Source organism: Buteo buteo, chromosome 2, assembly GCF_964188355.1.
Source record: "Buteo buteo chromosome 2, bButBut1.hap1.1, whole genome shotgun sequence".
In the NCBI taxonomy this organism is placed as follows: domain Eukaryota; kingdom Metazoa; phylum Chordata; class Aves; order Accipitriformes; family Accipitridae; genus Buteo; species Buteo buteo.
The window spans coordinates 6148031-6166075 of record NC_134172.1 but is presented as its reverse complement, the minus strand read 5'-3'; the positions used below and the strand labels follow the sequence as shown (position 1 = coordinate 6166075).

The 18045-nt window shown below is 41.3% G+C and overlaps 1 protein-coding gene across 1 annotated transcript in view; it reads right to left on the bottom strand.

Annotated features, from left to right (window-relative positions):
* OXSR1 (oxidative stress responsive kinase 1) overlaps positions 1 to 18045 on the bottom strand; it is a 93984-nt gene that overhangs the window by 22862 nt on the left and 53077 nt on the right. The window contains exons 5-6 of the mRNA XM_075044606.1: positions 12370 to 12425; positions 2684 to 2793 (exon numbers count right to left, since the gene is read on the bottom strand). Of these exons, the coding sequence (XP_074900707.1) occupies positions 2684 to 2793; positions 12370 to 12425 (166 nt within the window). The remainder of the gene's footprint in view (positions 1 to 2683; positions 2794 to 12369; positions 12426 to 18045) is intronic.

Genomic DNA, 18045 nt, shown 5'->3' with positions numbered 1-18045 from the left:
CTTTAGAAAGACGCTCATTGTGATAAAGCAAAAAACGTTCCCCAAACTACCTTTAAGATGATCTTTAATTTTGACAAAAAACCCTCTTGCACTGTTTTTCATGTAATACTATAGTTGAACTGAAACTTATTACAGCAACAGGAGTTTTTATCTTGCACAAATTTCTTCAACTCTGTAGACATCATTTTCATGAGCCTTAAAGGTCTGAAAGGTTTCTTGAAGTGCCTCAGTTTATGGATGCAATGATTATGAACAGATTTCAAGTCATTTAACTGAAGAAGCACAGATATCTAGTATAATTTAAAAGAACATAGTGGAGGAAGAAATACGCTGTAAGGGTGGCATTTTTTTCCCCTCACACTATTTTTCGGTTTTGAGAATAACTTTGGGACATTACTTAGCTTTGTCTTTCAGTTAGTCTTGCAGCACATCTATATATACACTGTACAACTCCCCATACCCCACCAGGATTTTAACTGTTCAGTGGTTTGGGGTGGGTTTTTTTAATTATATCATATAATCCTACTTGCAAATGAAAGCTATGAAGTTCAAAACTGTCTACAGCAGTTCATCTTGACATCTGTCCAATCCATATTAGTCACAACCTTGCAGTTAGTTTATATCAACAACATTTATTTTTCTCCTCAGCTTTTTTTTTTTTTTTTGCCATAAATCTGTCAAGTGAACGAATGTACATTAAAAGACAATGCCAGGCTATCATGTATTAACATGTTAAAGGAACTTAATGATGCTGAAGTAAAACAAATGGAATTGGGTCGATAATATCTACATAGCAAAGGCTAACCTACAGCAACCCCTTCGTCCTTTTTCCCGGGTTGGATATAGTGGCTCAGAGTGACACCTGCTGGAAGACAGCAAGATGATATAAACGGACATTGAAGGATTTCACATCAGCATCCAAAATACTTCCTTACCATCTAATATTTGCAACAAGTTAGATGTGCGCAGCCTTCATGGAAGTATTGGACTCCCTAGAAAATCTACCTCCTTCGGAAACACATCTGTTGCATCAAGAACCCCTGCTTTGTCACCAAAACCTTCATCTCCCTTTTTTAGCACCCTCCTTAAGATCTTTTTTTCCCCTGTTGTCCTGCAGATTGCAGCCACCCTAACTGCAGTGAGCCTGGAGCAGCACCATGAGGTCCTGGCCAGCCTGCTGTGCCCTGTTCACCAGGACAGGACAAAAAGGACAGAAAAGCAAGGGACAACTCTGATCTAGTTTTGGAAACACTGAACACTATTTTTTTTATTCATTTTTAAATCAACATAACAAAAAAAAGAATCCAGAAGTACATGACAGTGAAGCAGTTCAGAAGCAGGTCTGCAAAGACAGCTCCTGACTTGGGGAGTGTGTCTTGTACTCTATGGTGTTATGACTTGTACTCTGAGGAGGTTGCAGGGGTGCTTTAACACACCAGCCCCTCAGTGCCACCACAGGGAGCCACTGAAAAGGCCGAACATTGAAAAAGCCTTTCAGCCATAGTATATTTAAGCTACTCCAAAATTATCTCAAATCCTGAAGAAGTTTTAGATATAGGAAAAAATGCATTAAAGTTCTACCACTGTTTTAGCTGCATTTCATTTTAGAGATACATATATTTGTTGGAGTCCTACTCAAGCTCCTCCTAAACTTCAAAATATTTTATTGTGAACAGCAAGGAGAAAAGTAACAAGGCGGGTTTACTTGAATAAAAACAATGTCTTCCCAAAATATTCTTGTTAAAAAGATTTTTTGGAAGGAAAAAAGGAAAAACAGAAAAACCTTTATAGTCAGTTTTATTTCTGCTTGGCACACCTGTCAAAAATCAAACCCTGACTCCAGCCCTCTGTCAAACTATTTTTAAGGGGATGAGGGATAATTTTCAGAATGCTTATGGCAATGAACATCAACGCAACAGACAGCTACTGCAAATGCCCTGTCAGGACTGTGGCATAATTTTGTTTGTGGATCTTGCTCAGAAATGGGCAAAGATATTTTACATTAAACAAAGTTTCCAGGTGGCCTTCATCAGAAGTCATGCAGACAAAGCTTCTGTAGTTTAGTCTAGAAGTAGTGGAGGACAAAAAGTGACATATCTCCACCCAACGGGAAGAAGTATGACATCTTTTAACAAGCCAAAACAGCAGAGTAGGAAGGGGGAAAAGACAAGCGTTCCTCAGCATTTACAATCCAGATTCTCACAAGCCAAGAGAAACTAAACACCCAAATAAAGTCAACTGCATGTTATTTTACTGTAATAACTCCCCGCTCTGACATCTTGCAATTAGCTACCGCAAATTCTTCTATTTACAAATGCGGAAGAGCACATTACCAACCTGTATATGTGCATATTTACCATGTGTGAAACTATTTATATTCTACCTCACATTTATGCAAGAGGGAGGGGCAGGTTAATCTTCTTTATGCAACAGCTGAGCTGTCTCATCCTCACCTTAGGTAGGAGCCTGAAGAGAAGCAACAGGGCAAAAATCTACTGAACACTTGAATATTCCCCAATACAAGCCTGGCTGCAATAGGCAAATAGAAGAAAATCCTGTAGTTTTAAGAAAGCCTGACAGGATGCCAAATTATCATCTTAGCTTCAAGTAAATATAGCCCTTGCTGACAACAAGGAATTCCAGGTGCAGATCAGCTAAGAGGACACTAGGAAAAACAATTCACCTGTTCCATAACTTCTGGTGCCATCCAGCAAGGTGTGCCCACAAAAGTTTTCCTGACTTTATTTCTGGTAATGTCACCACCAGTGGCCAGAAACGCGCTAACACCGAAGTCTGAAAAGAAAACAAAACCAGGTTGTATTAAGAACACATCCCAAGCAAACTGAAGGGTTGTCCCCTCTTTCCCCTCGTATTCCCAGCCATCTATTAAGTACTAGACCATACAGTTACGCATGAGGAGTTTCCTAATAAATGAAGAATGATAAAACAGTTAGCTAGGAGTGCTGGTACACGAACAGTGTGTAGTCCACCATTCAATTACTGGGGACAGCAGAGCTTTCAGTGCTGGCCGGCAGAGAGGAAAATTCCGCTTTCCATTACGGCCCACTGGTCACATTACAGCATGCCTGCACTCCCCCCCAGCAGACCTGCTACTGTACAAACCTGCCTCTGACAGCCAGTCCTTTATTTACATTTGTATACATGCACAACAAGTAAGAACTGAACTTCTATTAGCATCCTGTTAATATCTGCAGCAATGAAGTCTGGTACGTAAAATGTTACTAGACTTTATGACATTTAACCATCCTAACTACATCCTGCAGACTGGAGGTATCGGCCCCTTATTCTGAATGGTTTATTATCAGAATATGCTTTGCTTGGTAATATTCCATCGCTGAGATGCTCAGTGCTTTAACAGGAACTTGGACTGGCTCCCAGTGATACAGCAGCGTTACTGAATCGAGCAGCACATGCCGCTAACCAGCCCGACCATCCCAGAGTGAGCCTTGCAGAGAGGTATTCACACCCTGCACAGCATTATCCCCACTTGAATCATCTTTCACAAGCTGAAGGACGCTCAAGGATGCCCCATGCACTTGCTGGTAATTGTCTTAAAGTAAATCATTCTTTTACATGAAAACTATGCTTTCAAAGATAACACTGATGTTTTACGCAATTAAGAATGACATGGAAAACAGGATCTGTGAACAGCAGCAGTAGTGTGCAGGGATAGCAATGGGGTACAGTATGTTCGTTCAGAGAAGAGCATTAAAAAAGATTCAGCAACCAAGTCATTCAAGAGAAGATGACAGACTTTCCTTGGAGAAACAAAAAGAAATAAATCAGGTGACAGGGAAACTGTAAACACAAAACTGTAGAAGTATTTCTTCCTAGTTTGCTCCAAACTACACTGCTTATGTATTGCAGAATTATAGACCTGCAATGGGTCATTCTCCATAACTCAATTTTATCCACACACACACCTGCCTTTTTTTAAACACAGTACAAGCAATCAAAATCTTGAATGCCATTTTTGAGATCAGTGACAGGCTTGGAGGATAAGTCTCTGAAATTCAAGGGCTATTTCACATAAAACCAGAACATTATTGACCACAATAGGTTTGAAAATTTTTGAAACTCAGCTGACATAGTTAACTGTAAATGCAAAGTCTTACTCAGAGGAGCCATGGAGTTACTCCATGGCTTAAGGGTGTTATCCTGACTGAGAAATCAACTGCAATAAAAGATCCCTCTTTACAATTTTCAGGCAATGGCATCCAAGTGAGGACAGTCACAAGCTTCCTTCTGTATCATGCCAGCAGTGCAATGAGCCCCTTCTCACCAGTCTTTCCATATTTGAGAAACACCACTGAAATTATCACTCAGAAGAATAAGATGCTGAAAGCTTCCAGCTCACTTAGGTTAGAGGCTTCCAAGTACAGGAACTTAACGCTCACTAAAATACAAGACATGGATTAGTGAAAGTTGACATTAAAGAAAGTTGCATAGAAATCACAGGGCTAAAACAAGCACTAGCAACTGCCTATCATTAAGGTTCAGCTTCTCCCCGATGCGCTGTCCTGTTCTCCTCCCTGTTCCCGGAGGCATCTTGTCTTCCTGCTAGCCTTGAAGTTTTAGCACATTTAGATGGATCACTATCCCCATCAGCACTGCAATCTGTATTTTTCTGGAAACCCACTTTTTGCAACAGTGATTTTGCTTTGAGATCTTCCATGTGTGTATCCACCATTCTTGCTTTTCTCAGAAAACTGCATGAGCTTCCTAAAAAGTTCAGAGTAAAATTACTTGCATTTTACCGCTCATTACAGGAAGTCTCACAAGATCTGTTGTTCTAGAGACAAAAGCAATTAGAAGTTCTTTTAAATAAGATAATACTAATAGAAACTTGTCCAAGTGCCATCAGCATATTGTTGTGATGTGCTGTATTTGAACCTGTGTATATTATCTTACCTCAAGTTTACATGCAGTCATTTTGAGGGTAAAGGAAATGCCATTCAAAGCAAAAGCATTCCAGCAGTAAAAACACAAGTCCTTTACACAGCGCACACAGCATTCACCACATTTCACATCAAACATGGGTTTATAAATTCCAGTTAGAAATTGTGCCCCTACATCTGCTATCTGAGGTCAGCAGAAAGCTTAAACAGAATTAAATTTATTCAGTTACATGGTTGATTTATTCAATGTTTTCCCAATTTCCCTCATTTACAGTGGGCTAAAATAGGCACAACCAGTCTGTGCAAGGAATGACTTTGAAACCGTCTTCTCAAATGTCATCTTACTAACTTTATCCAAGTCCCAGCTATTAAGATAAGAATGTGCGTGCTCTCAAGAAATATCTGTAAAGCAATAAAATAAAATCCTAACCACACGTTTGGGTTCAATTCTCACTTCTGAGCAGTTGGTACAACCCGTGTCTCATTCTCTCTGCCACTGTTAACTACCCTCAAAAAGGCTAAAATGGCACTAGGTTACTGCAAATTAATTTAAATCTAGAAAATAGGAAAAGTAACAAAATTCAAGAGGTATGATAGCTCAGAAGTGTTTACATTTGTACTCTTCTTTGGCAGCTTGTACTTCATATTGGCTCACTATGGTGATAACTGGAAAGGACTGAATCACCAGAAACAGGGAGGAAATGGAAATGTTTGGACCTGGCTTGCAATACCAGTAACCACTACTGCTGGGAATCCAACGACTGTCACATTCTAAAGGAGCCCCAAAACTGAAGACTTCCAGCAGTCTGCTAGCAAATAATAGTCTGCAGGATGTCTTGATACAAGTCGTAGGATCATTTTTTTAGTAACTTTTCTGAAGCAATGTACAAAAGATTCATCTGCTGGACCTGTTTCAGTGATATAAAACAAACACTTCTTTAAAAAAATACATATATATATTCAGACTCCTGTATCACAGCAAAACCAATCCAGAATGGAAATGACAATTCTGCTGATGCAGGTTCTGCAGAAAATATGGACAACTTGTCTTTTTCAGTAGAAAGATCATGTGTTGCAAACCACATACCCTACAAAACACTCTAGTGGCAATGAAGTTGCAGGCTAGTGTTTGAAAAAGCATGGTATTAGGCAACAATTCCTGCTATTAAGGTATGCAAGTTGTCAAACTTGAAAACTATTCTAGCCACTCAGGAAATGCAAAAGCTGAAAGGAAAATTTCCTCTTACTATTCTGCGTTGTAGAAACAAAGACCCAGTCTAAACAACTCACCAGTGCAAGAACACTTTGGCAGGACCACATCACAACAGGCACCATTGCTGCTACGTATGTCAGAAGATACATTTCTACAGTATCATAAGTTAGATTGTTTTATCCAAATCCAGGAAGTCAGCCATTAAAAAATCATCTCTCCTTGGCTGTCTCATACTGTAACATTACCTTAAGCCTAAGTACCTGCTACCTTGGGTAGCTACCTACAAGGTAGGAACAAGAGAAAAAAGACTGTGCACTAACTAGGACTGAGGACCAAAGCCTACTGACATCGGAAAGGCTCCTACAGAGTTTGGTGGGTTTGGATCAGACCCTAAGGCAGTTCCCAACTTCAGTGGGACAGAACAACAGAATAAACCAATCTTGACTTCAAACCACTCAGAGTTGTTTTTAAACTCATGTAGCCAAAATATTATCCCTCCTCAAGCAAAAATAACAGTACTTCAGAAGACAGCACTAAGTGTTTTTTTCACTGGTCACCTTCCTTCTTGTTCAGTTGTTCACCATCAGAAAATATCTGCAGTTGTCCTTAGTGTTTTTCTGCAAACTTTACAGCTTTTAGAGCAATGAAGATGAATAAAAGCTGGCACGAAGAGGAGGAAGGCAGTAGTAAATAGCAATTTTGTGCTGAGAATGCAGTGGGTGGTAAGACACCAGAGAAAAGGAAGATGAGTGAAGTACAAGAATCAAAAGCTTCTTTCCTTTTAAAGATTATTTGGTTATACAGTGGTATTGGATCTATAAATACACACTTGTTCTCCCAAATTCTCATTTGGAAAGGTAGTTCTCTACAGTTACATATATTTCTAATCAATTCACATGCAGAACGGCAGCATTATTGTATCACAAGTTCAGCCTTTTTGCAATAATGTCAAGGCACATAAAAGGTGTATGAAATCCCTTTGCCGAGTAAATGTAAAGATCAAATCTGAAACCGAGCCCCAACAGTATGTTAATAAAGATATACTAATACTGCACAAAGTAACTTAAGGATGACAAAGCCCAGGCCAGGTGAAGCCACCGCCCTTGGAGAAGTTCACAAGTGGTTTCAACAACGAAATAGCGCAACATCTCTTCAGGGAACACGGATATTACAAGTGACACACAAAAAGTTACTTCACATCATGCTGCCGCAGTGGAGGCACCAAAACTCTCCACCAACCACAGAGAAAAACACTTTAGCCCCTTTTTTGAAAGAGAGAAGAGGCTCAGAGGTGTCCGTGATACAACACCAAGTGCTCAAGTCAGCCCTGCCATCGGCACTCCCCTCCCTGAGTTAGATTCATGTCTTGTCCTTTGATAAGTCAATTTAATCTCCCAAAGTTAGTTTCCTAAGGGAAAGTGGGGGAATGACACTGCCTGCATCATAGCTCGATGTTTATGTAGAGCGCTATTTTAGTACAATGAATTAAGAGCAGTCAGGAACACAGCGAACCGGTGACAAGCTGGCATGGATTTGTGGAAAGTTACACAAATTCAGTTACACAAGTTTTGCCTGGCCTTAACTATCCCCATTTTATAAATAGATAAAACGAGAGGGGTTAGGCAATTTGCCCAGTATCAATTAGCAAGTCCTGAACGACTTCGTGAAATCTTAATCTACTTCGACCGCTTGGCAACACGGCCTGCCGGGGACACGGCAGGCACACTGAGCGCCTCTTGGAGTACATGTTAATAATCCCAACTGGTTTTAAAACCTGAAGATATCATGTTATAATAGTCCCTACAACAGAAATATCCCACACACGGAAGGATGTATGCCTTTCAACCTTCAGTAGACCCTTGCTTCTTCAGATTCAATCACAGAGGGGTGGGTGACAGCATTATTTAATATCCCAGTGGATAAAATCAGGGAAAAAAAGATTTAGTGTGCACCCAGTCTCAGTAGGATGCTAATATTATGCCGTGGTTGGAGAATGGTTCATACCGAGCAAGTCTCGTGCACCCTGGGGAGAGTTTCCCCTCAACCTCTCCCACCCCTTCCCAGCCTATCAAGACTCTCACTTCATTTCACAATAATTTATAGGGCCTGCACAGTTAAATAAACTGAAGAATATTAAGCCTCGCTTACTGTGAGAAGTCTCCTGGTTTATGCAGCAATATTGGTGCTGATGCAGTTTATATTGACAAAGAATGTTTTTACGCATGCAGCTCTCAGACTCCAGGGAGCCAATAAATGCTAGGGCAAAGAGGTTTTATGCTCTGATTAAAAAAATAAAAAAAAAAAAAATTACAGTAATTGCCATGGAGAGGCTGGAACATAAAAGAACACTGCTATCTCAATTTACATTACAACCACCGTCAGCACGGCCCAGAACAATGGTATCTGGGAAAGAGTTCTGCTCTCTCCAGAAGATAGATTAATTCAATGTGCAGGAAAACACTTCAAACTGAGAAAGCAATACTCTCTGAATTGTAACAGGCTCCGAAAACTTGGTGCCAAGCCACAAACCCAAGCCAGTGCCCTTGGGGGGTGGAAATAAATAAATAAATAAATAAAAAGATGTTAAGATAGAAGCAAATAGCCTCAGTTTAGGTCTCCCTGGTCAGCTGGATCTGTTAAAGGCAATTTTATGCCTTGGTTCAGTGGATGCACATTTTGAAAGCAAAAGGAGCTACGTAGTTAAAAATAGACAGAGCCGTGAGTAAAAATACCAAGGCCCAGGACTTGGGGAAGAGTTTGAAGCTGAGAGTTTGTACAGGCCTTTAGAGGAATTTTTAGAATTCCTACTTCCAGCAAACGCCCCTGAGCTCACAGATTTCTCCTCCTTCGTTTTACCTGTGCCCACCTCAGCTCGCAGTGCTCCCACAGCGGCTTTCACGTCCGATGCACAGCCACCGATTCAGAGTTACAAACAGAACCTGAGAAACGTCGGACAGACATTCATCAAGTTGCTTTTTCTGTTCAGCCTTAACAGAATTGTACAGCCCAAATTAACAAAAGAGGCTTTAGTTTTCACTGCTTAGAACTTATAATACTGCAGCAAAACTACTACCATGAATTCCATACACCGAAAGTTTCCCAAGTGATTAAATTCACTGACATGTTGTGAAGGTATAGCCTGGCAGTGGGGTTTCCTCCACTATAGGGTCGAGCATTTTTTTCTAAACCTTGAAAGCAGCTTTGTTTTTTTTCCTCAAAGGATTTCCAGTTTGAGATTTACATTCCTCACATTTACATTTAAGATTTATATTTCTTCTGAGACAAGAAACATGAATTGTGTCAAGTAGTAGGAAACACGCAGGAACACAAGGTTGCAAAGGCCAAATATTGAATAAGGCCTTCTTAAACAGCTGTTCACAGGCAGTTTTGATAGAGGGATGGCAAAAGAGAAAGGAGTTATTATAAAAGAATTGAACTCATTCTTTCCTGCTACATTATTTGCATTTTTTTTATGTACACCAAACCAGCACCTTCAAGGGAGGTGCCCCATTCACCCTCAGGCTTCATTCCACAGCTGATCAATCTTTTTTTTTTTCCTCATGGCATCACTTTGCAGCGAAACTTAAACACATTTGTTTCATGGGAACGCAGTGATGTCATCCAGCTGATAATTGAAGCACTTAATGATCAACAGAATTATCCAAAATATGCATTAATATTATTGTCAAAGCCAAGTGCTTTGATCTCACTGAAACAAAACTCACTTTATTGGGATTGGTCTGCTTCCAGCATTTTTTCCTCCTCAAAAAATTTACCAGAAATTCTGCTATTTCATCCTGGGTCAGGAGGAAAGGAAGCTGAAGTGTCAGAAATTCCCACAGAAACAGAATCTCATGTTATGACCAGGTCAGGCTCTTCTCTAGTATTCAGTCATTTATTTTTGTTTCTTTCAAGTCATCGGCTGCCTTTGCAGAAATGAAAAGTGCTTCCTGCCACAGTGGTGAACTTGCTGACCTTGGTTGAGTTTAGTCGCCCTGCTGCGTCTCATGAAAGGTTACAGCGTTAGTCGTTTTGCACGTTCAAAGAAAAAAATTTGTAAAGAGGGAACTTCGCACATCTCGCAATGTTGCTTTCGCAGGATATGCAGAGAGGTGGATTTCATCATTTAAATATTGCACATATAAACCACTAGTAGACATTTCAGTCCAGAGGAATGTGTACAAATCACAGACAAAATAAATCCTCTGAAATTCGTACAAGTTAGACTAGGCAACTTTAAAACTATTTATCAACTAAAAATTACCCAGCAGAGAAAAAAAAATATGTGAACAGGTACCTATTACCAGTGAGCCTTAATAAAAAAAAAAAGCCAAGACCTGGCACCCTTGTGGAGAAGAAACACAAGTAGTCTTCTGCTAGCCTGGCAGAAACACTTGAAATAACACTGCATTGCTCTAATGCAATGGCTATTTGCAGCCTCTCCCAGAACACAGTCTAAAGCTCCATACAATGATAAATCCAAAGTGTTACGTCTTGGCCCCACTATGGAAAAAACTGTAGGATTTTACTGTATAAAGTTTGCTCCTTTGAGCATTTTAGAAGCCACTCCCTACCTTCCATCAGCTGCTGCATGGGATGAATTATTTACACCTCATGAGAAATATAACAGCAGTCATTAAGAGCACTGGGAGACTTGAAAGCAAAAACAAAGCAACTTCAGGTTTTAGACAGAAGTCCTGTATTTTAGGTGTTACGTCCTGCAAAAGGGCTTATTGCCTTCTGCAGAGGGAGAAGAGCTACCTATAAAAAACCATGCATTGCAATGCATTCTGCCTCCTGGTGGAAAATCTACACCTTCCATTCCAAGATGCAAATCCAGGCATAGATATACCAAAAGAGTCCGTATCTCTCAGCACTACACAATGCAACACCTGCTTCTGCCTGACATGACAGTCATTGCCACAGGGTTTTGTCCCTTAACCCCCAGCACACTGGCTTGTCCCACTGCTGTGCCTCCACCATCAGGACAGGGCACAAAAAAAAAGAGACCTTATCACAAACAGATATGGCTCTTTCCAATATGGGACTGAAAAAGTTAAACATGTCCAAGGATGTTGTTTTTAAAGATGGCAGGACCTGACGTGAGCTCCACCCTCCAGCTAGAGGTGGCACAAGGACTGGGAAGGCACCACAAGATTCATGGGAAAAGCACAGTCCTGGGAGAAAGGACAGTCGGAAAGGAATTGTACTCAGGATAGGAAAAAGGGGACACTGGGAAGAAGAGGAAAAACAAGCCCCAGGTTCTAAATGTACTCTCCAAAGATCTTGTCTTACTTAATAGTCTACAATAATAATAATAATAATTCTTGATTTCTGGAAGGAATAGCAAAGTCTGTAGGAACATGTATGAAATAAAAAACTAGAAGAGTAGTACTGGGAGGGGACGGGACCAACAAACCACACAGTGCCCTTTTCCACAGACATATGACCCATCCACACGAAGGACTGTTTCTAACACACCTGTGCTGAAGCAGCTCGTGACAGCAGTGACTACAACAGACATTTTCTCCAGGCACATCTGTATTAGCTAAAGCAAATGCCTTTAACAGTTTTCCCTACCCCATCCCTCAGCTTGCACAACTGCTTCCAAGACTTTTAGTTCATCCCAGTTTGGGCTGGGTTAGGGCAGTCAGTTAAACATGCACTCTGCCACTCATTCAACTGAAGCGGACTAGGGAGCATCCACATCAGCAGTTTGACCAGCAGATCTTTGGTTAGGGCAAAGTTGCAAGTGACTTTTACCATCAGACATACCAGTTTCCTTCCAATGAATCTATTCACTGATCACCACAGTCCTTTTGAAAACCACCTTACACATCGATGATAAATCAGTGAGGTCTGTGCAGTCCACTTCCAAGCCTATGAACTTGCTGTTTTAAAAAAACTGACTAGCTTATGCCAAGAATTTTATCTATTCTATTGATTCTGAGGATTTAACAGTCAAAGGATTTATTCATGCTGACTGCCATAATTCCAAAGAACAGTAATTTAAGATAACAAGATGTAATAAACTCTGGGTTGGGGTTTTTTTTTGTTTTGGTTTGTGGTTTGTTTATTGTTGTGTTTTTTGGTGGTGTTGGTTTTAGTTTGTTTGTTTTAAGAACTGTGGGGCTTTTGAAGCTAACATTTTTATGTAGGCTTGTTCGTGATCATTAAACTGTCTCCTTGGATACACAGTTACACCTAAAGTTTATTCAAAGCTACCAGGAAAGTTACCTGCAATTTGCACTGAGCCATCTTCTCCAAGAAGAATATTTCCTGCTTTCACATCCCTGCAGAAAGATAAAGCAACAATAAGTGGAAGTCATTAAATCTTTCCTTCAACCAACAAAAATACATTATAAGGTTATTATTTCTTGTATTTCATTTCTGGCATTAGCACCTCCTGCTTCCAATCATGCAGAAACAGCAGGGACTTAACAGCAATTGTAACTTGAGTAGACAGACAGTAAGTGTTATTTGTATGATTTATAGCTGGTAGCATTTTAAGTACTATACACAGAAAAAAAAAAACTTAAAAACTTATCACAACGTACCCTCAAAAATACAAGGAAAGTGGTTTGTCCCAGGTTCTTAAATTAGCTAAAAATGTGAAAACAGCACCTAGCACTGGTCTCATACTTATGTACCCTTTGGGCAGGGGGTGGGGGGGAGACCTGAAGAGACAGCAAGTTGATCTAGTCTCACTACCACTGAATGCATCCTATTTTTCCCCAGCCCCATGTCTTGGTACTCTCCAGCCCTGGAGAAGTTCACATACTTCCTCAGGAAGTCAGTTTAGCCCCATACACTGGTGAAAATCCAGACAGAAGAAAAACATTGTTTGCTTGTGGCTTAGTGAACTGAACCACATTACCAAGGGTCAGGTGAGCAGAGCTGGTACAACAGAGATGGTGAGAATGGGAAAATAAGGCCACTCAACTGTCCTGAGAAGTCTCAACTTCAGTAAAAAAAGTCTCCCTGATTTTATTTTTTTTTCAACCAAAGTCCACAAACACACAAGAACATCCAGCATGAAAGTTATTGTACTATCCCCTTTCTACCCCCAAAAAAGCCCTGGTTTGTTAGGTTAACAGCAACACTTCTCCATCCTCAAGGGGAACACTACTTTCACTCCAAATATGCTTTGAAGTTTTACAGCTTATTTCCACAGGCTGCTCCCCATGCAAAGCCAAGAGAAGCACCTTTGTAGTTGACACCCACATTCATCAGCATGGCTGCTAAGCTTGCACTGGCTAGGAAACCGTGCAGACCCAGAGCACATGCAGGTGCTGCCTCAAGAAAGGCTGCAAGCAAAGCAGCTGCCTGGGGAATGGATGCCAGTGAATAGATAGCAATTCACAATGCACCTCAGCTTAATGGCAACTATCTGCATGGAAAAGAAAAAAAAACACCACCAAAACAAGCAAGACTCTCCCTCCACTGCCTTCTGCAAATATTCCAAATACTTTCACACACACACACAAAAAAAAAAAAGGTCAAAAGCTATTTTTTCTCTCCTCCCTCGCGCATCATGAGAACAGAACTGGCGTGATGGCCTGGCCAAAGAGCCTTGGTCAAGCCCTGGAAATCTCCTCCTTCCTGGCTTTGCTCTTCTGAAGAAGAGCCTGGGCCACTGCCAGTTCCAGGCCAGGATAATTTTAAACACATGCTCTCCAGTATTGGCATTTGTTAGATTCTTCTCAATACCCAGTCTAGGACATTGGCATGGCAATGCTTTCCCCCAGCATACAGCAGAACAAAAGTGAACAAATACTGTCGATAAGACAGTCCCACTAAAGATTACTTTAACAACAAACCCTGGCTGAGAGCAGCCTTTAGCCTTCAAGAAAGTATTTCAAGTCCTGCCAAGTGTATACCTCTTGCTAGCAGTGACCACCTTGGAGCCTAATCCCTGTTTAAAGCCGAAGTGTAAGAACAAGTACAGGAAAATACTAATGTGCCTTAATGATCAAGAACACTTGGATAGATCTATATGGAAACACCAAAGTTGTATGGCGAGACAGCCTTGAGAAGCTGACTTAATAGCAGAATAGGATTCAAAGCAGTAAGGAGCTCTGACCGTGATGCTGGAATAAGCAGACAAACGTAAAACAATTGCTGCCAGTCAGCTCCAGTCCTGCTCATTTTACATTGGCCAAATACGTGAACATCGGTTTAGGGGCAAGTTGGCTTTCCCTCCAAGAAGCATTATTCTGTTTGCATCCTGCAATTAACAGCTACAGCTGTTGCAGACAAGAAAGCATCAGCATTGCAGTGGATGGAGACTCTTAAGTAGACAGAGGGACCTGAAGGGATTAAATACAACATTAAGCACATAGCTACGCTACCCCCGCTTAGCATCCATTGGCCAAATCTAACACAACTGGAGTTGTAGAGAGTTAATCGCCATGAGGGATACAAACCTGGCTAACCCCTGCACTCCCACAAAGTGTTCACAGTCCGTAACAACAAGGGAGTGGAAAAGCTCCTTGCCAATATTTAGGTAGAAGATGCCTTTAGGATCCAACCCCATGACCATGTGGAGCCATGAGAGCACAGCGCCCAGGTCTGCTGCTTCCTAGGTAAGGAGCTGGCTCACATGGTGTGAAATGTGCTTGGCACAGGCACAGCCATCTCCCGGAATCCCCCCTCACACTAGCACTAATTCAGAGGGAACAGAGGGTGTTCAGGAAACTCTCCAATCCTACTGGAAATGTTTATCCAGACAGTCGGTTCTCCTGCGACAGCCAGGACGCACGAGGCCCTTTCAAAGCTGCCTGCCAGTTCCAGGTTATGGGGAAAGGAATAGCATGCACCAAGGTTGCCTGTTGAAGTTATTGTTCCTCTTACTGAAGACGGATGCAAGTAACAGCAATTTCCTCTTCCATCTGTATTCCAAGGAAGCCCAGGATGCTGGCGCGTTGCCCCAGTAAGCTGGGCCATGCAATATTGTACAGGCTTTCCAAACTTCCCCTGCCGGCACGACGGCGTGTGCAGCTCACCGAGCCCCCTTCAGCAGTGAAGGAAGTGCCAGGGAAGTTTTTAAGCAGAACTAAGGATGAAGTCTCAATCATCGTGCATTTCAGAGTCCATAAAAACTCAGGCAGGTTTCATTGACGCAGCAACAGCGGCCAGAAAGCAGCACGCATTCAATACCACTAGAGAATCCTACCGTAACAGAGCAAGCTGGACAAACTTGGAGTGCAGAAAGCAGTAAAACAAGCACTCAGATTGAATCCCATAGAAAAAAAGAGCCAAAGGACTCCAGTCCCTTAAGCCCCTCCAATGCAGAGGCTTGTTTTCTTTTTAACTTCAGCTTGGATTAATTAAAATTTACGTATTTTCTCATTGGAAACAAAAGTCTGTAAATATGGTGCTTCAAGTTGGTTCAAAAAATTAAAACAAGTCGTTGCTACAATAAGAAATCCAGGAGGCCAACAACAGCCACTGCCAAATATCCAAGTCAAACTGCAGAATTAAATCACCACTTGATGTGGCATTTCCTCCCACTGACCAACCCTCTGAAAAGGCCATTACTCACCCCAGCCTGGTACACTCCACCCCAGAGCAGCAAAATGGATAGGCAGCAAGCTGTTTGGGGACACTGACTCTGTTTAGGAGTTACTGTACCAGAAAGGCAACTTCCAGCTTTCCCATTCCTCACCCGTGTATTGGCATCGCATCACCCACAGCAACAGCTCCAGGTGAACACTGAGCAGCAATAACACTGGGTGAACACACATCCCTTCCTTTAGCATATGCCGGTGTCAGCAGTAGTATCTTCAAATTAGGTCCTCCTTTAAAACCATCTTTAGGATTAATTAATTGCATTTAAAGCAACGGGGTGGGGGAGAGAAGAACAGTGCTTTCCTGTTTATTCTCATCAGGAGATGCTTATAAACTCGCAAACTGAATGGCAAAAAGTTTGTTACTCCAGGATATAGTTATTGCCAAGTCTAACAATTTGAAGGTACTTCCTATTAATGTGGTAAAAACCATATCCTGGGCTGATACACTCGCAATAAATGGTGTGCCTCTGGCATAATTACTACACTGGAAACAGGAAGCAGCTTTAGGCTGTAGCGTAAACAGCAATTATATCACATTTAAAATGAAGTTACAGAAGGCTGGAGTAAACTCTTTCTTGCCAGTAGCTTAACAAATGCTGTTGTAGTTCTGGACATTGCCGCTCTGTAGCTGTCATCTTCCTCTCTTCTAAAGCCTCCAAAAGCCCTTCCGCAAAATAACAATTATGTTTTTATTTACCTCGTACTTCACAACCAGAGTGGGAAGAGGGGTTTGGACTGGCTCCAGTACAAAGCTGGATTCCCCACATCAGCCTTGAAAGGTTTCGCAGCATGGCAGAAATCCCTCCTCATCTGCATTTCAAACTGGTTTAGCTTCCCAGTGCGATCAAACACTAACGTACCAGTTACATCACATTAATGCCTCAAGGTTAGGGCTGGGCCATAAACATTAGAAGCTATATAACCAAAACTGATCACGATCTAACAAAATTACAATCAAGCATCCAGCTACAGGAGAGCTGGGAGCACAGGAAGGCAATAAGATGATGCTCCCCAGTTTTGAGTGCAGTGTTCCCACACCTCCCCACTATTAATTTTTCAACGGGGCAGGTGGGAAACTACAGGAACTGTATCTTAATGGCTTGTTCCCACTACGAAAAGCCTACACGAGTCCTTAAAATCCTGCTAAATTTATCAGATTTACCTCACCCATAGCCCTCAATCCTTGGCGCTACCATATAATGGCTGTCGTTGCAGTGACAACACTAAGGGAAAAAGAAAGACCTGCTGGAACATAATGGAAAGCAGCGTTATCAATAACCAGCTGCAACTTTGCAATCCTGGCACATGCAATAAAACTTCATATTACAGACTTAAAAGAACTAGTGTTTGCAAGAATCAATGAAGCATGTTAAGTTACTGCTTTTTAACAAGCCTCTTAATATTGTTTGGAAATCAAAAAGGATTCACTTGGCTTGTGTTCAAAAGTCTACATTGGGAGCAATAGCTAGGACAATTTAAGGGCACTGCAACTGCGATACAAGTGACCTGAGCAAAGAGTGGCATCCCAGGACTTCTGTAGCCTAGCACTGAGAAGAAAACTATCACATGAAGGCGGAAATGGAAGATAAGCCCTGTTTATTGTGCCTTTGCTTCTAACCTGCTCATATGTGCCTTTAGGATGCAATGCTGGCTGTCAGCTCAGCCATGAGTCATCTGCCCATTAGATGCAATTTACATCAACTATAACAATAAATTTTCATGGACTGAACTCTATAGTGCATAATCTGGCACAAAGAAAGAGTGGTTGGTCCTGCCAAGTTCCATTTAAAAAAAAGAAAAGGTGCAAGATACAAGAATTACTATTTTCTGTTAATGGTAATGAATAACTCAAAATATTTATACTGAATGCAACCAATTGCTGGAGTTGACATTGTTCCCAGTAATTTGCAAAGTACTTCCAGGACAATATCTCTACCTACAGTTAAATATGAAGCAATTTGTGACATTATACACCAAATGAGCACTATTCTCTCTACTATCAAACATTACTCTCCCTTCAATGATATGCTATTACCTATGTCACCTCTTCCCTTTGCCTTACAAGCCAAGATACAAAAAGCTGGCTATATTCAAGAGCTTTAAGACTTGAGACAGAGCTGCAAAACAGAAACTAAGCTTGGAGAGTGCAAGCAGAGTAGTATTTTTACACCCTCAAATGTCAGCATGTTCAGTACAACATAGGAGAAAGTATTCAAGACAACTGTATTAGAAGTGCTGTACATTAGCATGCTCCCTGTTCCTGCTCAGAAAAGCTGTGTGTACTAACATTTTCATGCCACAGGGTTGAGCCTTAAGGCCCAAACTCCTGGGTGAGATGCAA